Below are 19,070 nucleotides of genomic sequence, written 5' to 3' on the forward strand. Positions count from 1 at the left end.
CAGCAAACACATGCCCCCACCACACACAATAAATAATTGTAATAAAACCTACATTGTCAAGAAATTCAGCATTTCTTCTTTTTGCTCCATTCCCACATACAAATTCTCTCTCCTTCTCTCTCTCTCTCTCTCTCTCTCTCTCTCTCTCTCTCACACACACACACACACACACAAAACACACACATGTATGTTTATTTTCAGGCAATGACAATAGCTATATTGGTTTTATGAAAATTTCTTCATCTGAACTTTATAATTTCTCCTTTTTTCTTTGATGTGAAATGCTTTTATAATTAAACAAAACTGTTCATTTAAAGCAACATATGTATTTACAGTCATCAGTTATACATAAATGTTGGCTGGGCTCCCGTAGGTGTTAAAAGACTTAATCAATCAGGAATAACTTCTTGAAAAATGACAGAATATAGGACTTGAGATGATAGAAGCTGATATACTTTTTAAATGACTAGATTTCATGACACATATGCAGATCTTGTCTAGTAAGTGTATTAATATACATGAAACCAAAACTATAATTGAAACAGTAAAAATACTTTAAAATTGGAAAAAGGGAGTATTACAAACCTGCTTCCTACTTTGAGCTCTTGCATTCCGTAATCTTCGAGCAGAATAAAAAATAAAATAGCCCACAGTTGCTGCCGTAATAATAAAAAAGGACACGGAAACAAAGAAAATTGAATAATGATTCACCCAGGGGCCATGTTTTTTCCCTACTTCGATGACCATTGTTACTTGTATGCCTCTTTGAATAGACTGCAGAATTTTTGTTCCTTTTAGATTGCCAATCATGATTGCAACAATGTCTCCTGCACCTGTAAAAGGAAATGAATTCAGTTTTAGTTTGAGATCCTTAATATAAAAATCCAATTTTAATGGATGATTTAATACATTTAAAGTCAGACCTAATGATATAAAAGGATGTATTATAATTCAATTAAAATTATTAAGTACCCTACTACATATTCAAAAGGCATTAGGGTTATAACCATGTATAAGATTTAGTCATGGATCAAAGCAGCTCATAGTTTAAAGGAAAGCATTAGGCACAACATCACCCATAATTCAGCATCATTACCTTTGGGGCCTAGCTTGCATTTTATTTTTCTATAGCTTTGGAGCCTGTCCTAGAACTTGCTCTGTAGATTGGCTGACCTTGAACTCATAGAGATCCCACCTGCCTCTGCCTCTCTGAGTGCTGGGATTAAAGGCGTGTGCCACCACCCAGCTGCATTTTTTTTAACAATAAGGTCTCACTCTGCCTCCCAGGCAAGCTTGGAATTCAGATCCTCCTGCCTCAGCCTCCTGATTAGCTAGGAATACAGAACTGAGAAAGTACCCAATGTGCAAATGTCATGAAGGCCTTCATATTGACAAATAGCCCACTGGCTGGTAGACAACAGAACTCACCTCCTAAGGAACAGTAAAATACTTAGATGCATTCTATTTTATTTATAAGGAGGCAGACTATCATATGTATTCAATATTAATATATACAAAGTTTTACAGAACAAGTTAGATATTTGAGACAAATAATGTGCATAAAATGTTTTACAGTTGGTACACATGTTTGTGATATGCTAGTTTTCACTTTCTTCAAATATAAAATTTGCACAAGCTATTTGGGAAGGAGAAGCAGCCCCGTGAAAGGAAAACATGCAGCATGAGAGGGCAATGGGTAGGCCAATACAAAATTCAGTATATACATGCATGAAATGGCATGTACAGAAACTCAATATTCTGTACAGACTAATGTACTATGAAGCAAAGTAAATAAGAGAATGATAACAGCAGAGAAGGAAACACCTTCATCACATTAACATTTACTCCAAGAAAGGAAAAGGGAAAGAAAGCAGGCAGGTAGGCAAACAGACATTTTCTTTCAAAAGCTCTAAGTTTTCATATATAGACGTGGTCAGGTTAGCAAAGAAGATAACACAAAGAAGGGATAGAAGTATTTGTTTCTATTTACACCATAAAAGGAGAAACCCGAACTTACACTATGATTGTTACTAAGGGCTTCACATCTGTAATAACCTTCTTTTTATTCCCAAAAACATTTGGTTAGAAAAGCAAGACACTTCTTATCTTTCTCAGTGTTCTGAGAATGTCCTATTATTCAAGCCATTCCAATGATTGACAAGGTTATAATCCTCCAAGTTTTTATGACCCAGGATGAATGATCTTAAACAAAAGAAGGGTTCTTTGAATGTTAATGTATTGCCAACCAGAGAAATCTCCTATTGATACTAGGTTAAGGTACTACCTCAAGGTTAATGATCAAACTCCAGCCTGGAATAAACAACCACCTACAAATAAGACTCTAAAAGACCTTTAGACTAGAATTTAAACACAAATGGACAATACTGAAATAGTATTGTCACTTTCAATGATTACAATTAAAAAATCTTATCTTGGGGTACATAGTGTGGATTATTTTTTAACCCAAATAATCCTTGACATTTATAGCTCCTAGTAGCAGAAGACTTCAAAGGATAGGTCACATAGAAATACCTCACAGTACACGGGGTAGGATCCTTTCCTAATATATGTGGAAGGTATCACCAGAGGTGCTTTTAACACTTTATTCTATGCATATGAGTGTTTGTCTGAATGTCTTTATGTGCTCAATGTGTATGCAGTGTAGTCAGAGGACACTGTAACATTCCCTTGAACTGGAGTTACAAATAGTTATAAATCACTATGTTTCTGGGAACCAAGTCTGGGTCCTCTGGAAAAGCATCACAACAGGTGCTCTTAACCTCTAAACCATCTCTCTAGTCCATCACTACAGGTAGTTAAAGCCCCAAGAGAACTGTTTACATATGATAGTTAAACCCTTGTGATTTCTACTGACTAATGTGTGATCACTCAGTCTGAGAGAAGTTAATGACTTACCATCTTATTCACATGGAGACTAAAACACAGACAACATTTTATGTGTTTTCATCTAAAACAAACATATAACCCAAATATCCCATATGAGTCAAATAATAGTAACTTAGCAGGAAAGTGGCTAGTTATTTTGTTTGTTATTTATCTTTGCTTAAATTCTAGACATGAAACAAAACCACAGACATCTCTGTGTTTCTTCCTATGAGGCATCTCTTAGGAAGACATCTGACTGTAAAGTTTTCATTGATTATATAGTGTGATCTTATGATGTGTATAATATTTGATAGCACAGATAAATGTAAAAGTCTGGAATATATTGCCATCTGAAAGATTTATTTTTACACCATATATGAGACCTTCTAATATGTTTCTGAGTAGTTTAAGTAGTTTTTTTCTTTTAGAAGATACAGACTCAGTACCAGAAGTAACTACTCAGACTAGCCACTGTGGACAGACAGATTTATAAATGAAGGTTAGTCCACACCGCCAGAGAAGTATTTGATCAAATATGACAGAATGAGTCAGGGAAAGAATAGAGGAGAGCAAGAAAAGAGATACCTTAGTAGAGGGAGCCATTATAGGTTTTAAGAGAAATCTGGCACTAGAGAAATGTTCAGAGATCTACAAGAATAACCCCAACTAAGAATCTAAGCAATAGTGGATAGGCTATGTCAAATGTCCTTCCCCTATAATGAGATTGATGACTACCTGGATGAAGGCCATTCTAGAGCCTTCATCCAGTAGCTGATGGAAGCAGAAGCAGACACCCACAGCTAAGCACTGAGCCAAACTCCTGGAATCCGGTTGCAGAGAGGGAGGAGTGATGAGTGAATGGATCAAGACCAGGCTGGAGAAATCCACAGAAACAGCTGACCTGAACAAGGGGGAGATCATGGACCCCAGAATGATAGCTGGGAAACCAGAATAGCACCGACCCAAGGCCCCTGCACGTGGTTGTCAGTCAGGAGGCCTGGGCAGTCTATGCAGCCTCTGGTAGTGGATCAGTATTTATCCCTAGTGTACGAATGGACTTTGGGAGCTCATTTAACATAGAGGGATACTCCCTCAGCATAGACACACGGGGGGGGGGGGAGGGCCTAGGCCCTGCTTCAAAAGATGTGACACGTTGATGATCCCCCATGGAAGGCCTCACCCTCCCTGGGGAGCAGAAAGGGGATGGGATGGGGGGGTCGGTAGAGGGCATGGGAGGATGGGAGGGAGAGGGAACTGGGATTCATATGTAAATCAAGATCATCTCTAATTTAAATTAAAAAGAGAAAAAATTGAAAGTAGTCAAGAATGTATATTTTGCATACAACAGGAACAAGGTTGTGTTTCTATCCCCACAATGCATATTCATACATATTTTATATAGTCTAATAATGAAATAGACTGAATTACACCTCCAATCATACAAAAAAATTTGGTGTGTGTGTGTGTGTGTGTGTGTGTGTGTGTGTGTGTGTGTGTGTGTTGGGGGTATGTGCTTGTGTGTATATGTATGGGGAGGTCAGGTTCAATGTAAAGTTGTGTTCCTCATTTCTCTCCACCTTATTTTCTGAGATAAGTCCTCCCTCTGAACCTGGAGCTTGTCAATTGGGTTAGGTGGGCTAACCAGCAAGCCCCAAAGATCCTCCTGTCTTTGCTTTCCCAATGCTAGGACTGCAAATCAAGCGCTTTACCAACTAAGCCTTCTCTCCAGCCCCATAGATGTTTTGCTTTTTTTTTTTTTTTAAAAAATACTGTAGGCATTATTATATATCTCTTCTTCCCCAATGCCTTACTGCTTCCTAAGAACTGTTCTTTGTCCAGAGTGTTCCAAATCACAGTTAGTGGCATCACAACTCTTGAGGTTGTATGCTTTAATAGCAAGAGTGTAGTCTTTGACACTTTAGTGCTCAACTATCAATCATGTAGATCTTACTTTCTTGGTGTCTCCCATTATAAACATGTTTTCATAATCATGCTGCTTTCATAATTCCTTGGCCTGTTTCTATAACCTAACTGGTTTTTCTACATTCAGTATTCTTAATGTTCAGTTTACCAAGTCCCCTTAAAGTCTAGTATCTTTAAAGGGATTCCCTTAAAGTTGCATCAGAATCCATCCTCCTGGTTTTTTTTGTTTGTTTGTTTTGTTTTGTTTGTTTGTTTGTTTGGCATGTGCTGGTATGTCTAGCTCAGCAGTCTCTATTACTCAAGTCTGACTCCTTGGTGTAGGGTGTAAAACTTCATATGATGTGGAAGTGGTCTCAGTAGAGTTATCTAGTTTGGTGTATCTCTCTTACATCCACACTTCATACATACTCTGATTCAACCACATGGGACCATTTGCTGTCATTCACTTTTCATTAACTATTTTTTCCCTACTTGCATCCTCAAATTCCCTGCATCCATTCTGAGTACTTCCCCCCTTTCCATTTGCCTATGTATCTATCTCTTAAGATTCAGTTCATATGGTGCCCCTATGTTGTTTTCCCGAGTGAAAGCAAATGTTAAATCACTTTTGTTTGTAACTTATTTGGTATGTGTGTTTGTGTATACACGTGTGTGTTCCTGTGTACACATGTGTGAGCACATTCACATGAGTGGAGGGGAGACAACAACTGTGTGAGTCTGTTCTTTCCTTTCACAAAGTGGTTCCTGGGGATAGAACTCAGGTTATCAGGCTTAGCAGCAAGTGCCTTTTCAACCCACTAATCCAGCTCATTATTGCCCACATCACTCGAATTTTAGCTTCTATCCAGCTCTTCATTTTGCCTGGAAAAAAAATCAGTCAGAACACCTAACTTCCTCTCTAAAGTAAAAAAATCTTTTTTTTTTTTTTGGGGGGGGGAAGAGTCTTTTAAGTCACTACAGCAATGGTTTTATTTATGGGGTGATTAGGAAGTTAGATGTTCACACTAATAAAATTTATTGGGGAAGTTGCTTTACTCAAGTAACAAATTTTAACCATGTTTAAATAAGTAGCTTTTTAATCTATGTGTGCAATGTTTATATACTGTGTACATACATTCATGTGTCAATAAAAATGCACACATGCTATGGTGTACTTGTGGATATCAGAGGACAACCTAGGGTATTAGTTTTCACTTTCCACCTGGATTGAAACAGGGTCTCTTGCTGCTTTTCTCCACTGCATATTCCAATTTAAGCAGCATTTGAGCTTCTGGGGGCTCACCCGTCTCTTCCCCTATTTCCCTATAGGAGAGTTGGGATTACAAATGCTCACGTTACTCTGCAGCTTTACCTGGTTTATGGAGATTTGAACTCAGGTCTTCATGTTTACACAGCAAGTGTTTTATTCATTGAGCCATCTTCCTAACCTTTTAGTAGCAGACATACTGTCTTTAGTGTAGTCAAATATGCTGTCCTTTAAAAAAAAAAACTGTATCTAGTGCATACAACCGTACAATCAGACTTGTGTTTCCTAAAGAAATATAAAATACGTTTTAGAACAAGTTAGAAGATTTTTAAAACGATCTGCAAGCAGTGTTTTATTTCTGTAAAACATATATATCATATACTGATTAAATATATACAATCTGGGGAGCAAAATGACTCAGGGAATAAAAACACCGACGTCTGACTGCCTGAGTCACTAGCAAGTTCCCTTGGAAAGGTGGAAGGATGGAGCCAAATCCACAATGGTGTTCTCTGGTTTCCAGGCCCATGTTATGGCATGTATGTGTGTGCTCATTTCATGAAAAGTAAATTATGTGGAAAACTAGCGAGAAAATGTTGGGTTCATTCCATTGTATATTTAACACATAACTTTTGCTGTAGTGGAATATGTGGCATAATGAATAAATAATCTGTTCTATCTCTATAATATTAAAAACATTTCATCTTTAGTTGTACTTCCTTCTTATTCCACAGACAAAAATGTATGAATATTTAATAGTGCCCTATTTTCATAAGGAAGATATCCTAATTATGATTCGTTAGTGACAATGGATTATCTTTGTAAACCATTATTTAATATAGCAATAGTATTATCTGTCCCCAAGCTATTATAATTTATACTAAAGTCATATATTGTTGAAGCTGGACTAGATCTCATAGATCAGCCTAATTCATTTAAAAAAATATAACACTGAACAATTTTCCTTGAGGAAGATTCTTGCTTAACTTGTTGGTCACAAAATCAGTTCTCCTCTTCAATTTTACACTTCTTTCCTGCTGTTTGCTGAAAAGAGAGAATTAAGCTTGGGTATACAGAAAGAGTATTAGGCTCCCAGAGAGTACTTGGGGGCTTCAATGCAAGTACTCTACAACATTTATATTTGTTGCTCGGTGATATTTTGCTTTGTTTCTGAATTTTACCTATACTTTTGATAGATAAGTTTACCAGATAAGGTTTATCTATAAACTAGGGTATTATCATACTTAATTCTCACACCTGCCCTATGAGGTAGGCATTGACATTATTCCAATTACAAGATAAAACTGAATTCACTACGGAGAGAAAGGAAGAGAGGAATGTAGGACATTTTGGATTTTGTGCTGTTTTACAATACACTCTTCTATATTAGTTCATTGTTGTTGTTTTGTTTTGTTTGAGACAGGGTTTCTCTGAGTAACAGCTTTAGCTGTCCTGGAACTTGCTGTGTAGACCAGGCTGGCCTTGAATTCATAGAGATTCACCTGCCTTTGCCTCCTGAATGCTAGTTTGATCTTTTTTAATAAAAACCTAATGTGATTTGAGTTTAAGAATAAAACTTAAGGCCAGACAGTGGTGGCACATACATCTCTGTGAGTTTGATACCAGCCTGGTCTACACAGTGAATTCCAAGACAGGCTCCAAAGCTACACAGAGAAACACTGTTTCAACAACACAAAACAAAACATAAATAAATAAATAAATAAATAAATAAATAAATAAATAAAGAGGGACATACATGGGTACAGTGGGAAAGATCAAAAACTGGTTCTTAGGGTTAGAAGAAGCAGGAATTGGTAGCGTAGTTCAATTCTATGGTGCAAATACTGTGGCCATGTGACAAATTACTCAGCCATCTAGCTCTAGCCAAATAGTAGGCATTGTGATGAAAATGTATGTGTAAATAGTACAAAATCCAAATCTTAAATCAAACTTAGTTTGATCATTCTTTTCACTTAGTCATATCTTTCTTTAAAGCCAGTTAATGTTGACACTGGAGCTAGAGTTTAGCTGGTAGAGCACTTTCCTTATAATGACAAGGACAAATTTGATTTGGAGAAACCATATTAAAAGAAGACTAAGTGGGTTGGCTCTTGTTTGCAGTGCCAGAATTGGAGAGGCAGAGTCAGGGAGGTCATGGGGACTGGGTGGTTTAGCCAGCCTAGCCAACTTGACGAGTTGCAGGCCAGTAAGTGCCTTGTGTAAAAAAGAAAAAGGTGGATGGCACATGAGCGTGACGCCAAGGTTGTCGTCTGACCTCCACACACATGGACACACATGTACCCACTCTCTCCCACTCATACTTTACACACACACACACACACACACACACGCACGCACGCACGCATGCACGCGCGCGCGCGCGCATAGAAAAGCCAATCGATGTGTATATACAATTCCAAGTTAGGTTTTTTTTCTATTTATTACTGTAATGAAAATCACAAAATAGATGTTGACTCTAGAACTCTGAAGAATAGATTCATTTTAGTGGAACCAAACAAAACAAAACCTAGCTCCGCGCTTCAGGGCTGAGAATTAAAGGCAAGGCCGCCTGAATGAGACTGTGAATGACAGGCAAGCACTTTACCACTAAGCCACACCCCGAGGATCCAAAGAAAGCCTTTCATGACTGTTGGGTGTGTATGAGTTTCTGCTGCTGAAGCAAACCATCCTAAGCTCTGTTCTCCTTTAAGCTTTCCTGTTGCCTTCCAACATTGCACAGTGTCATTATCTCTGTTTCAGCCTATTAGATCTTTTAGATTTCCAATATAGGTTTAGTGTCCTTTTACATGCTCTTTCATTTTCTTTTCATTCTTTTTGTTGTTGTTGTTGTTGTGCAGAGAACTGAGCCCAGGGCCTCATACACAATGGGCTAATGTTCTATCAGTAAGCTATAATCTCAGTTTTACAAGTGATCTTTCTAAAGGTTCACAAAACATTCATTCTGTAAAATTAGCCACTTATAAGCAGTACTACAGATGCGATCACATTCACAAAGCACTGTAAACATTTAATACTCCTAAATTAGACAGACAATGGGGCACAGAAACTGAAAGGAACATCAAAGACACATACATACAGGCTAGGAGAACTCTTTTTTCATGGTTTTTCCTTTGAGTGTGTGTGTGTGTGTGTGTGTGTGTGTGTGTGTGTGTGTGTGTCCACATACATGTGCATGGGACACCTTGTCACTTCTCTCCTCCCACCACTTAGGATCTACAGAATGAAAACTGTTGTCATACTTCCATAGCAAGCACTGTTATCTACTGAGATACTTGCAGGCCCTTAGTGCCTATCCCCCATGTTTTTTTAAAGGGAGTCTCATGTAGCTCAGAATGGCTTTAAACTTACTCCGTAGCTGAAGATGACCCTGGACTGCTAATCCTCCCATTTTAACTTCCCAAGTGCTGGGATTACAAGTGGTATACACTGGGCCTTGTAGCATTTTCAATTTTCACAAGATTTGGAAAATGCAATGGATATGATTTTCAAAGGGACAATTAATTCCCTTCGCCATTAGGGAAAATGAGGTACTGCAACTCTAGATCCAGAGACACTCAATGTACTTCTCTTCAAAGTTCATGAAATTGATCTTCTCTGAGGACCAGAGTTCAAAGCCTTAGGAAGACAAATCCACTTATCACGTAACAAACTGCTTTGCTGAATATGTTGGTTATGCTGTATCATCTTCCTCGTTAGTTTATTCTCTTACATTATAACAATATATTCAATGTAAACATATTTGGCGGTCTATAAAATTATCTTTAAGATTAATATCAATGCACTAATTTATATAGTCTTACAAAAGTTGTGGTGATGGTGGGTACCTACAGAGGCCAAAAGAGAGTGTCAGATCCCTTGGGGAGTCAGAGCTATGGGTAGTTGTAAACCACAGAAAATGCATGCTGGGAACCAAACTTGGGTCTTCTAGAAGAGCAAGTGCTCACAACCACTGAACCTTCTCTTTAGCCCCTATAACAACTCTCACTACTATTACTGAATATCATCTAATTAAAATGTTAGTCACAATGGTTTCTAGCCTAAGCACTATTGAGGACATTTCTTTTATTTTTAGTATTTACATTGTACACAAATTAGATACAGGTTCATGCTGGTAGCTGACCTTTTTCATTCATTTTTAAAATGTAATGCTAATAAAATTCTAGTCTATTCATATTTACTTATAAACACAAACTCATTAAACAAGTATGTCTGGAGTACTGACATAGTAAGTTCTATGATTCTAGACCTTTTTTACTAACCTCAATGCTAATATGTCAACATGTAAAGTAAGTTATAAAAATTTATTTCTAACATGGAATATTCTAAGCATAATGACAACATATTTACAGGACCTTGGCATTCCAACACAAAACATGATGAAACCAGCAAAAACAGCACTCTTTTAATATCTGGAAATAGAGGTGTTCACCAAGAGTAAATCACAAATAAGATGAGCACTGAAGTCCAAAGTGGATATTTAAAACCAAGCTCACATTCAATGCTGTCCATGCATCCTGACACTGCAACTAAGTCAGCACTTGGGAATTCACTGCTATCTAGAATGGACAAAGTTGACATGTGAGGGGTTCCAATACAATAAACAATCCCCCATTAGCAAAACCTACAAACAATCACTCGTCCCTTGGAAAATTCATTTTGTTCACAGTAATTTTAAATTTTCCCTTTATCACACAAACTCCTTGGGCTGTCAGAGAAGACAACTGTTTCAGTCAGGAATTCCAGAGCTCGTAAGAATGGAAATCTACAAAGTACTTTTGTACCTGTGGATAGTATAGAACGTTGCTCTATTTCTATAGACTCTCACATATTTCAACTATAGGTTTGGAGGGCTCATTACATCAGAGAACTGGGGAATGGATCCATTTTTATATAATACAAATGGAGTCTTCAGAAAGCAGCCTATTAAAGATGGTAGGGAAATTGAAGCAACTCTGTAGAAAAGGTCACAGATAAATAATTTGCACAAGACCTATCACATTTACAAGTAGCAATTCTTATAACTGTTTTGAAAACATCTAGTCCTGTCTTAACAATTCTGGCTTCCACTAGTGGTTATGTTTAGCATATTATTAAAAACCTAGAACTAGATTCACAATACTTCAATTTTCTGGTCTTAGGACATCTTTACATGTTTAAAAGGTACTGATGACTTCAAAGAATCTTTGTTTATTTCAGTTATTTCTAGTGACACTTACCAGGAATTTAAAGATATTTAAAAAATATTTATTCATTCAGTTAAAGTCATCATAAACACATAACTTAATTTTATTAAAGTAACTATTATTTCTTCAAAATATTGTAAGGAAGAGTGGAATTATTTATCATTTTAGCAAACCTCTTAAATGCCTGACTTACTACAAGGAAATTCATAGCAGCTGGAAATTCATATATACTTTTGAATAAGTACAATTGTGATATTTTAATGGGAGCACATGAAGTAAACTTTTAATCACAGAAATAATGCAACCAGAGAAGTAAGCATTGCTTTAATAATAATTGCAGATAATTGTATATGCTGCACTTCAATCCTACACCCAAACAGAATTCTTAATTAGGTACAAGATAAAATTTGAAACTGTATCAATATACCCTCCCTACCTAAGTAAAATGGAAATCCACCAGTTTGCCTTGCATATTGAATGGATCTTTTATTTATCCATACCTTCCCCATCCCGTGTTTGTGTCTTTCTGAGTGTGTACATGTTCCTGGGGGTGGGGGTTGTGGCTCCTGTATAGGTATGTGGGTACATGTCCACATTTATGGATCCATGGAGACCAGAGGTCATTCCCCAGAAGCCATCTACCCTGGTTTTTCTGACAAGGTCTTTCACTGGTCTAGATCTCACAAAGAGGCTAGACTGGGTGGCCAGCAAGGCCCAGGGATCCACCTTTCTCAACCTTCCAGGTACTGGTGCTGTAAATGTGCAAATTGTATCCAGCTTTGTCATGGGTTCTGGGGCAAGCACTCAATTAATCGGGCTACATCCTCAGCTTAATATATCCACTTTAATATTGTGCACTGATCACCTGGAAAGTCTTGGTTCACTGGATTATACAGATATAAAAGACAACTCATTACAAAGACCACAGACTATTTAAAAGAGTAACTCAATTGTTAGTATGAACTCCGATTTTATCATAAAAGTCCACATTATCAGGAAGTTACCAAGTTCAAATGGTGGGTAGTTTTTTTTTTTTTTTTTTTTTTTTTTAAATTCCAAATTTGCCTGAAAACTTAAAATTATATCATTGGCAGCAAACACTGTCAGTGGTTTTCCTAGAAATGACAGGCTCGGTTTTCAATTTTGAGAAAAGGTCTTCCAAATATTTAGCTCTGCAGAACTCCTGTTTGTCAGTAGGTTGTCAAGTTAAAAGGAGGCATTTGAAGAGAACAGCTAGCTCAGCTGACAGCTCTATCTCACAAGTGCTTTCCTTCCGAACACAACACTTCATTATGGTGCAAGCTGCTTCGTGCCTTCTTCAAATCTTATCATACAGAAATATAACTATAGGGAAGTAGCATAGAGGATAGATTTCACAAAATTAGTTATTTTATTCATTCATCGGGGTATTTCCTTAAGTGATCTCTGGTTTTACTTTTAATTTTTAAATATGTTTTACTGTTTGAGACTTCACTCAGTGTCCTTTTATCATATTCACTCCTCTCCTCCAACTCCATCTAAGCGGCAACCCCATGTTCTCTCATATAAAACAAAGCAAAACAAAACAAACACCAAAAAAAAAAAAAAACCATCAGGTCCAATTAGTATAGTCCAAATACTGCTGGGTGTGGGGCCTGCCCTGGAGCTTGATCCTCCCAGGGGTCATGCCCTTAGAGAAAAATAATTCACCTTTGCCAGAAGCTATCAAATGCCCTTTGCTTTTGAGTTAGGGGTAGGGCTTCATGTCCACCTCCCCCTTCCATGTTGTCATTTTGTATGGCTTTAGCTTATGAAAGTCTTGTACATTCTGTCATACAATCTGTGAGTTCATATGTGAAAGTGACTTGCTGTTGTACTCAGAAAATGCTGTCCCTTGTAGGCATCTGCCACCACTGGCTTCCAATTTGTCTGTCTCCTGTTCTGCAATGATCACTGAGCCTTGTAGAGAGAGATGTAATATAGATTTCCCATTTATAGCTGAGCATGCCCCAGTATTTGGGACATTCTTATGTGAAGTTGACATTTTCTTTTCCCTATAAGTGCACAGGGGTAGGAAATACAATTAGTACCATTTTTGCTCCAGTCTTAATTTGTTGCTAGCGGATAGGCTGAGTGTGATGGCATGTGACTTTAATTGCACCATTCAGGAGGCAGAGACAGGTGGATCTCTGTGAGTACAAGGCTAGTATGATATACATACTGAGTTCCAAGACAGCTAGAGTTATGCAGTGAAATCATGTCTAAAAAGATGATCACTACTGCTTTTACATCATTTGTATAAATATAGGCACAGTGACTTGTAGTGACATCTTGCCTTGCTAGTGAACTTGTAGTAGTGACCACACCCTCTGAGCGTGGTTTCAGGTGCAGACACTTTTAAGGTAGAGGAGCAGTGGGCATGCGCTCTCTTGGGTCCTAGAGAGCATCGGGAGAGCAGAGACTGCATCTTCTAGAGCAGTAAGGCCGTGGCGGTTATTTACTCTTATTTGTGTAAGTCATTCCCTAATAAAATACCTATTTGTCATTTATCTTGGGTCTGGTCAATTCATTTAAACCCCGCCTTCAGTGACTGATGTAAATGACATCTAATCTTAGTGTTACTATGACTTCTTGAACCACTGAGAAATTATCAGGGATCAATAACAGTCTTCTGACAACATTTTAAGATATTTTGGAGGTAACACAATGATCCTCAAACTTTAATGTGCATGAGACTTAACTGGGAATCTTTCTAAACCCCATTTAGAGCCAGTACATCTGGGGTGGGCTGTGGAAATCTGCTGATTTGACTAGTTTTATAGACTGTTTTGCAGCATGTAGTCTATAGGTAATACTTTGAGAAGTTTTACATTGGAGTTTGATTATAGCTTGACTGATTCAATCACTCTGTCTAGAAAAATATCAATTGTTTGTTTTGTATAGACAATTTCTGCCATGAGAATCATTTTTTAAAAGTATGCAACACACTTCATACAGAAGTTTGAAATTAGCCACATCAGAAATAACCCCATTCCTTTCCCATCACAACACACCTCTCGCCATTGTCATTGATATCATCTAAATCACCAATAATAAATTCCTAACTAGTCTCCAAGCCACCAGTCTACTTCTTTGATTTGCTTTCTTTGTGGCTTCAAGAAACTTTTCCACACTCACACTATTCTTTTGGTAAAATGTTCTTTAAAAGCCTCATTTCACATAAGAAGGAGTTTTAATGTCCTTTTAGAATATCCTGTCACATCTGGGTTAGTAGTCTAATTTAAGATATGTAATGCATAATACTTCTCCTGAAGTTGCATACTTGTCCTTCATACCATGCTATGAATTTCTTCAGGTTGGTGACATCTATGACATCTAGTAAAGTGGCCATTAAATATGCCCAATAAACACTTGTTAAGAAGTGGCGTTTTAAGTATATAGTACGCTCTTGTTCACAATCTTATTTTCTGATATTTCAATTACCTATATTCTAAAACTATTATATAGAAAATCCAAGAAATAAAAATATCATAAACTTTCATTTTATTATATTGCTATAATTATTCTACTTTATTTTTTGTGTTGTTCTTAAGCCTTACTCTACTTAATTCATAAATTAAAAGTTTATCATAGGTATGCATGTAGAGGAAGGAAAACACATTTATATGTATATATAATATATGGTTCAATAGTATTTATGGTTTCAGACTTCAGTGGAATATCTTGGGCTATTGTGAATTATGTTATATTTAGTGATCCTTCAAATCTTGATTTAATCTGAAAACAAAATTCATTCTTTTATGAACTATTGAACATTCTAAGATATGCCTCTTTCTAACACACAAATGTGTTATATCTAGACAGGGTATACCTGCTTCTACAGAAAGCACACAAGATATACATTGAGAAAACCTAGATTAATTGTACTTTATAGGCCTTGTGTGCAGTGCAGTGCTGACTCGGCTAAAATGACCATATTGATAGGCCTGCTCCATTGAAGACAATAATCCCTCTCCAACATGAGACTTTGGTACTTCTCATCTTCAGAATTAAATTTATGCACCAGGATACAGGCCATTTGGGTCCTAAGGTTAGTTTAAAATATAATCTACAGTCATCTGGTCCACCAGGAAAGCAGTGGTTTTAGTACTTACGATATTGTTCAGAGAGCACAAAAGAAAACCCTTAAAGCAGCTATAACAGGTCACTATATAACTTTAAACTATGTTGATAGTGAGAAAAATATATACTATTGCAAGATTCTATAGAATACAAGTTATATAATTAATATCATATTCTGCAATTATATTGACATTTTTGTTGTTATTTTCTATTGCCATAATAGGACTAAATTCGTCATTTACTGTTGCTATTCATATGATTTCCAGAGGAATGTTATTAAACTATAACATCATGTATTCAATCCCTTAGAGTAATAAATTGTGCAATATTCAGGGTTGTACCGAATCTGATGATGGTAGAGGGTGAAGCAACCACTAACAAGACATTAGAACGACAGTTTGCTGAGCATTAATAAAAAGGCAACTAGATGGAAGTGATAAGGATTTCCGAGAAAAGAAACTCATGCATGTGAATATATGACATTTGCTTTCATATTATCAACTTTGTTTTCCTAACATTATGAAGCCATAAGGAAGGAGAATTCTACTGACTAAATTGCTGTTATGGGCAAAACATATGGGTGTAGAATATAGTCATAGCCTAGACTTGGAAGCTTACCCTTCAACTGGAACATAGCCTCCACACTTGCCACTATACTCGGAATCTTTTAGGCTAAATGGAACTAATTTAAGGACATATAGAAGAAAGATGTGCTTTGTCTCTTAAATAATCCCCATTTCTAGACATCAGCCAGTGTTATTGTTGTGTAGACCTGAAATTCTTAAGCTGACATTTGAGAGCTAGACTATGCCATTTAGATTTGCACTGCTGTTACAAAATACCTGAGAAAACTTTCAAAGGGAAAAGATCTATTTTGGCTAAAAATTTCAAAGGCTGCAATCCATGATCATTTGGGCTGGAAACTTGGGAAACTTGGTCCAGTTGCTTTGGACATGTGGCAAAGAAGAACACCATCATGGGAAGTGTGTGGCAGAACAAAGCTACTTATAACATAAATACCATGAGATAAAGAGAGGTCAGAGGAAGGGCCAAGGTTCCAGTTGCCTTCAGGGTCCCACTCCCTTCATTTTATTAGGCTCATGTCTAGAAGATGCACCACTTCCTAGTAGCAACACAGACGGGAGACCAAGCCTTTAACACATGTTCCCTTGGGAGACATTCCAGATCAAAAGTGTAACATAGATTAAACTACTACTGATGAGGGAAATTTTAATACAGCCTGAAACTGTGAACTCCATGGAAAGAAGCAATGAGGTTGTAATTTATGTCTATGCATTATTTGATCAAATTTCAACTCCTGTCACATCAAACATATAGGAGGTTCAAACTTTTGCTGGTTTTAGAACCTCTTTTTCATCTTCTTAGGTAATAGTTTGGGACAGGGAGATTTGATTGGAAATTGCATTATCATTATAGTTATGAATATTAACTAGACTTTTATAAGTTAAAAAAAGATTCTGTAATGCCTTTGCATAGCTTCATATATATATATATATATATATATATATATATATATATGTAGTCACATGTACCTAAAAGTCATAATTATGAATACTTGAGTATATTGGGTTTCTTTTTTGTATAAAGTATCAAATGGCTAGCTTCTATAGTTTACCTCCACAGATAACTTAAAAATCACGTTTTTATCCTTTCATAATAATTTGCTTCTAAGACTCATTAAGAGACAAGCCTTGTCTGTAGATATCTACACTGAACCTTCATCTGCATGGTCTAAAATGTACAAACCATACACATAGTGTTTGTCACATTTGAAGCATTCTGTCCTTGCCATAATGAATTGAGGTAACTCTACTGGCTTAATTACTTCTGTAAATTGACAAGACTTTGCTATAGTTAAAATTAAGAGACCAAGATTAAAAAATAATGGGAGAAATTGTCAAGTGCATGCTAATAATAATTATGTTTCAGATGTTTAGTATTTTGGAGGTAAAAAGGAAGTCTATAGATAAAGAAGTTCAGAATGAAGTTGAACTGAGTTTTCTTAACATATTAGAGGCTCTGAGAAATGCTACAGTGATATATATGCACTGCTACTCTCCAAGACTGGACTATAGATAACGGGAAAGAAAAATTAAGCTTTCCTTTTAATGTATTAAAATGTGCACCCAATTCTTTATCTAAATTTATCCATCATAATAAACCTATAATGTAGACATAATTATTATTCTCTACTCTACATGGGTAGGAATCAAGTTTTAAAGAGATTAATTTGGCAAAGCTCACGAAGCTATTAGAGGAGATAAATGAACTGGGAATCCATCTGATTCCTAAATCCCTTCCCTTTACCTCTGTGCCAGAAAAGGAGCCATGAACATTTCTGTTGATGGAGTATAATCTCTTAATATTAAAGCTTTGTTCTTACTTTTAAAAAAAAAGTGGAAATGCATAGAAGGTGTGGAAAGCATGACAGTTGTTCTTATATTCCTTTTCTTTTTTTGTGGTAAGTTTTTCTTTTTCTTTCAATTTTTTTGTCTTGCTTTGTTTTCTTATTATGTGGAGATCAAATTCAGAGAATAACATATGAGAGTGGTCTACCACTGAGTTACATCCCTAGCTGTCCTTGTTTTATACTGAGACAGAGCCTTACCATGTAGCCGAGGCTGACATCAAACTCATAGTAGAACAACAGATATTTGCCACCATGCTTGGATTCATTTCTTCACTATGTAATTTTCCTATAATTTCTTAGAAACTACCAAGAAGAAAAATACCAGTATTTTCTTTTTTTGTGCATGTAAAACAATTCCATATTTCAAAGTATGATATTGAACAACTAAAATAGCCAATGGAAAAGTACTGTTTCAAACTAATGAGCAACTGTTAGCAAAAAGTTCAAAAGAATTAGTATTCTTTAATTGTTCACTATGTGTTCAACACTTTATAGCATCAGGGAGAATAGGCATTACTAGTTCTCCTTCATAAACAAGATAACTGAGGTTCAGTTTGCCAAAATGCCTCATATTACATATTTACTCACGAGTAAAGCAGGAATTCATGCCAAGCAATCAGATTCAAGGACACCTGTTCTTACATTGTAATATGCTATCTTTCATTTTTAAATGGGACACTTTCACCCTTGGTACCATAGATTGAAATAAAAAATAAAGCAGTCAAGTAGCTTTCCTTGCTACCAAAGGCTATCTACTGGCCTTTCTTTACATTATTCAAGGTTAAGTCAATTTCCTTACTTTGTTAGCAAGTTTAACCAACAAATAGGAGAAGTACTATGAGAGTACTATTGCAATATTCCATCCAGCTGGAAAGCGTGTTAGGACTCAGGAAGTAAATGAAATGACACTCAAAAGGCTCAGGCAATGAACAACTCATGAATCTCAGAAAATTCCTGAAACTTAACAAGATTCAAAAGCCCCTCCCCCCAAAGTTTCTGGGAAAAGTTGAGGGAAGGAATAGAATATGAACACAATATACTATATGAAAAATATATGAAAAAAATGCAATGAAAAACGCACGTGGGGAAGATCTGGGAGGAGACAAGGGAGGGGCAATCATGATGAGAATGTACTTTATGATAAATTTTAATTTGAATCAAATTTGAATAAAAAAGCACTCCCATGGTTATATAAGCACTAACTACTGTTGGAGAGATCTCCTGCTGGTTGGGCTGGCTGCAAGTCTTGTAAGGAACTCCAAGGATGCAGCCTTCATGA

The 19,070-nt window shown here is 36.5% G+C and overlaps 1 protein-coding gene across 1 annotated transcript in view; it reads right to left on the reverse strand.

Moving 5' to 3' along the window:
- Nucleotides 1-19,070, reverse strand: part of Rnf128 (ring finger protein 128) — a 57,150-nt gene that overhangs the window by 26,421 nt on the left and 11,659 nt on the right. The window contains exon 2 of the mRNA XM_051177912.1: nt 586-833. Coding sequence (XP_051033869.1) covers nt 586-833 — 248 coding nt within the window. The remainder of the gene's footprint in view (nt 1-585; nt 834-19,070) is intronic.

This window comes from Phodopus roborovskii, unplaced genomic scaffold (genome assembly GCF_943737965.1).
Source record: "Phodopus roborovskii unplaced genomic scaffold, PHOROB, whole genome shotgun sequence".
Lineage (NCBI taxonomy): Eukaryota > Metazoa > Chordata > Mammalia > Rodentia > Cricetidae > Phodopus > Phodopus roborovskii.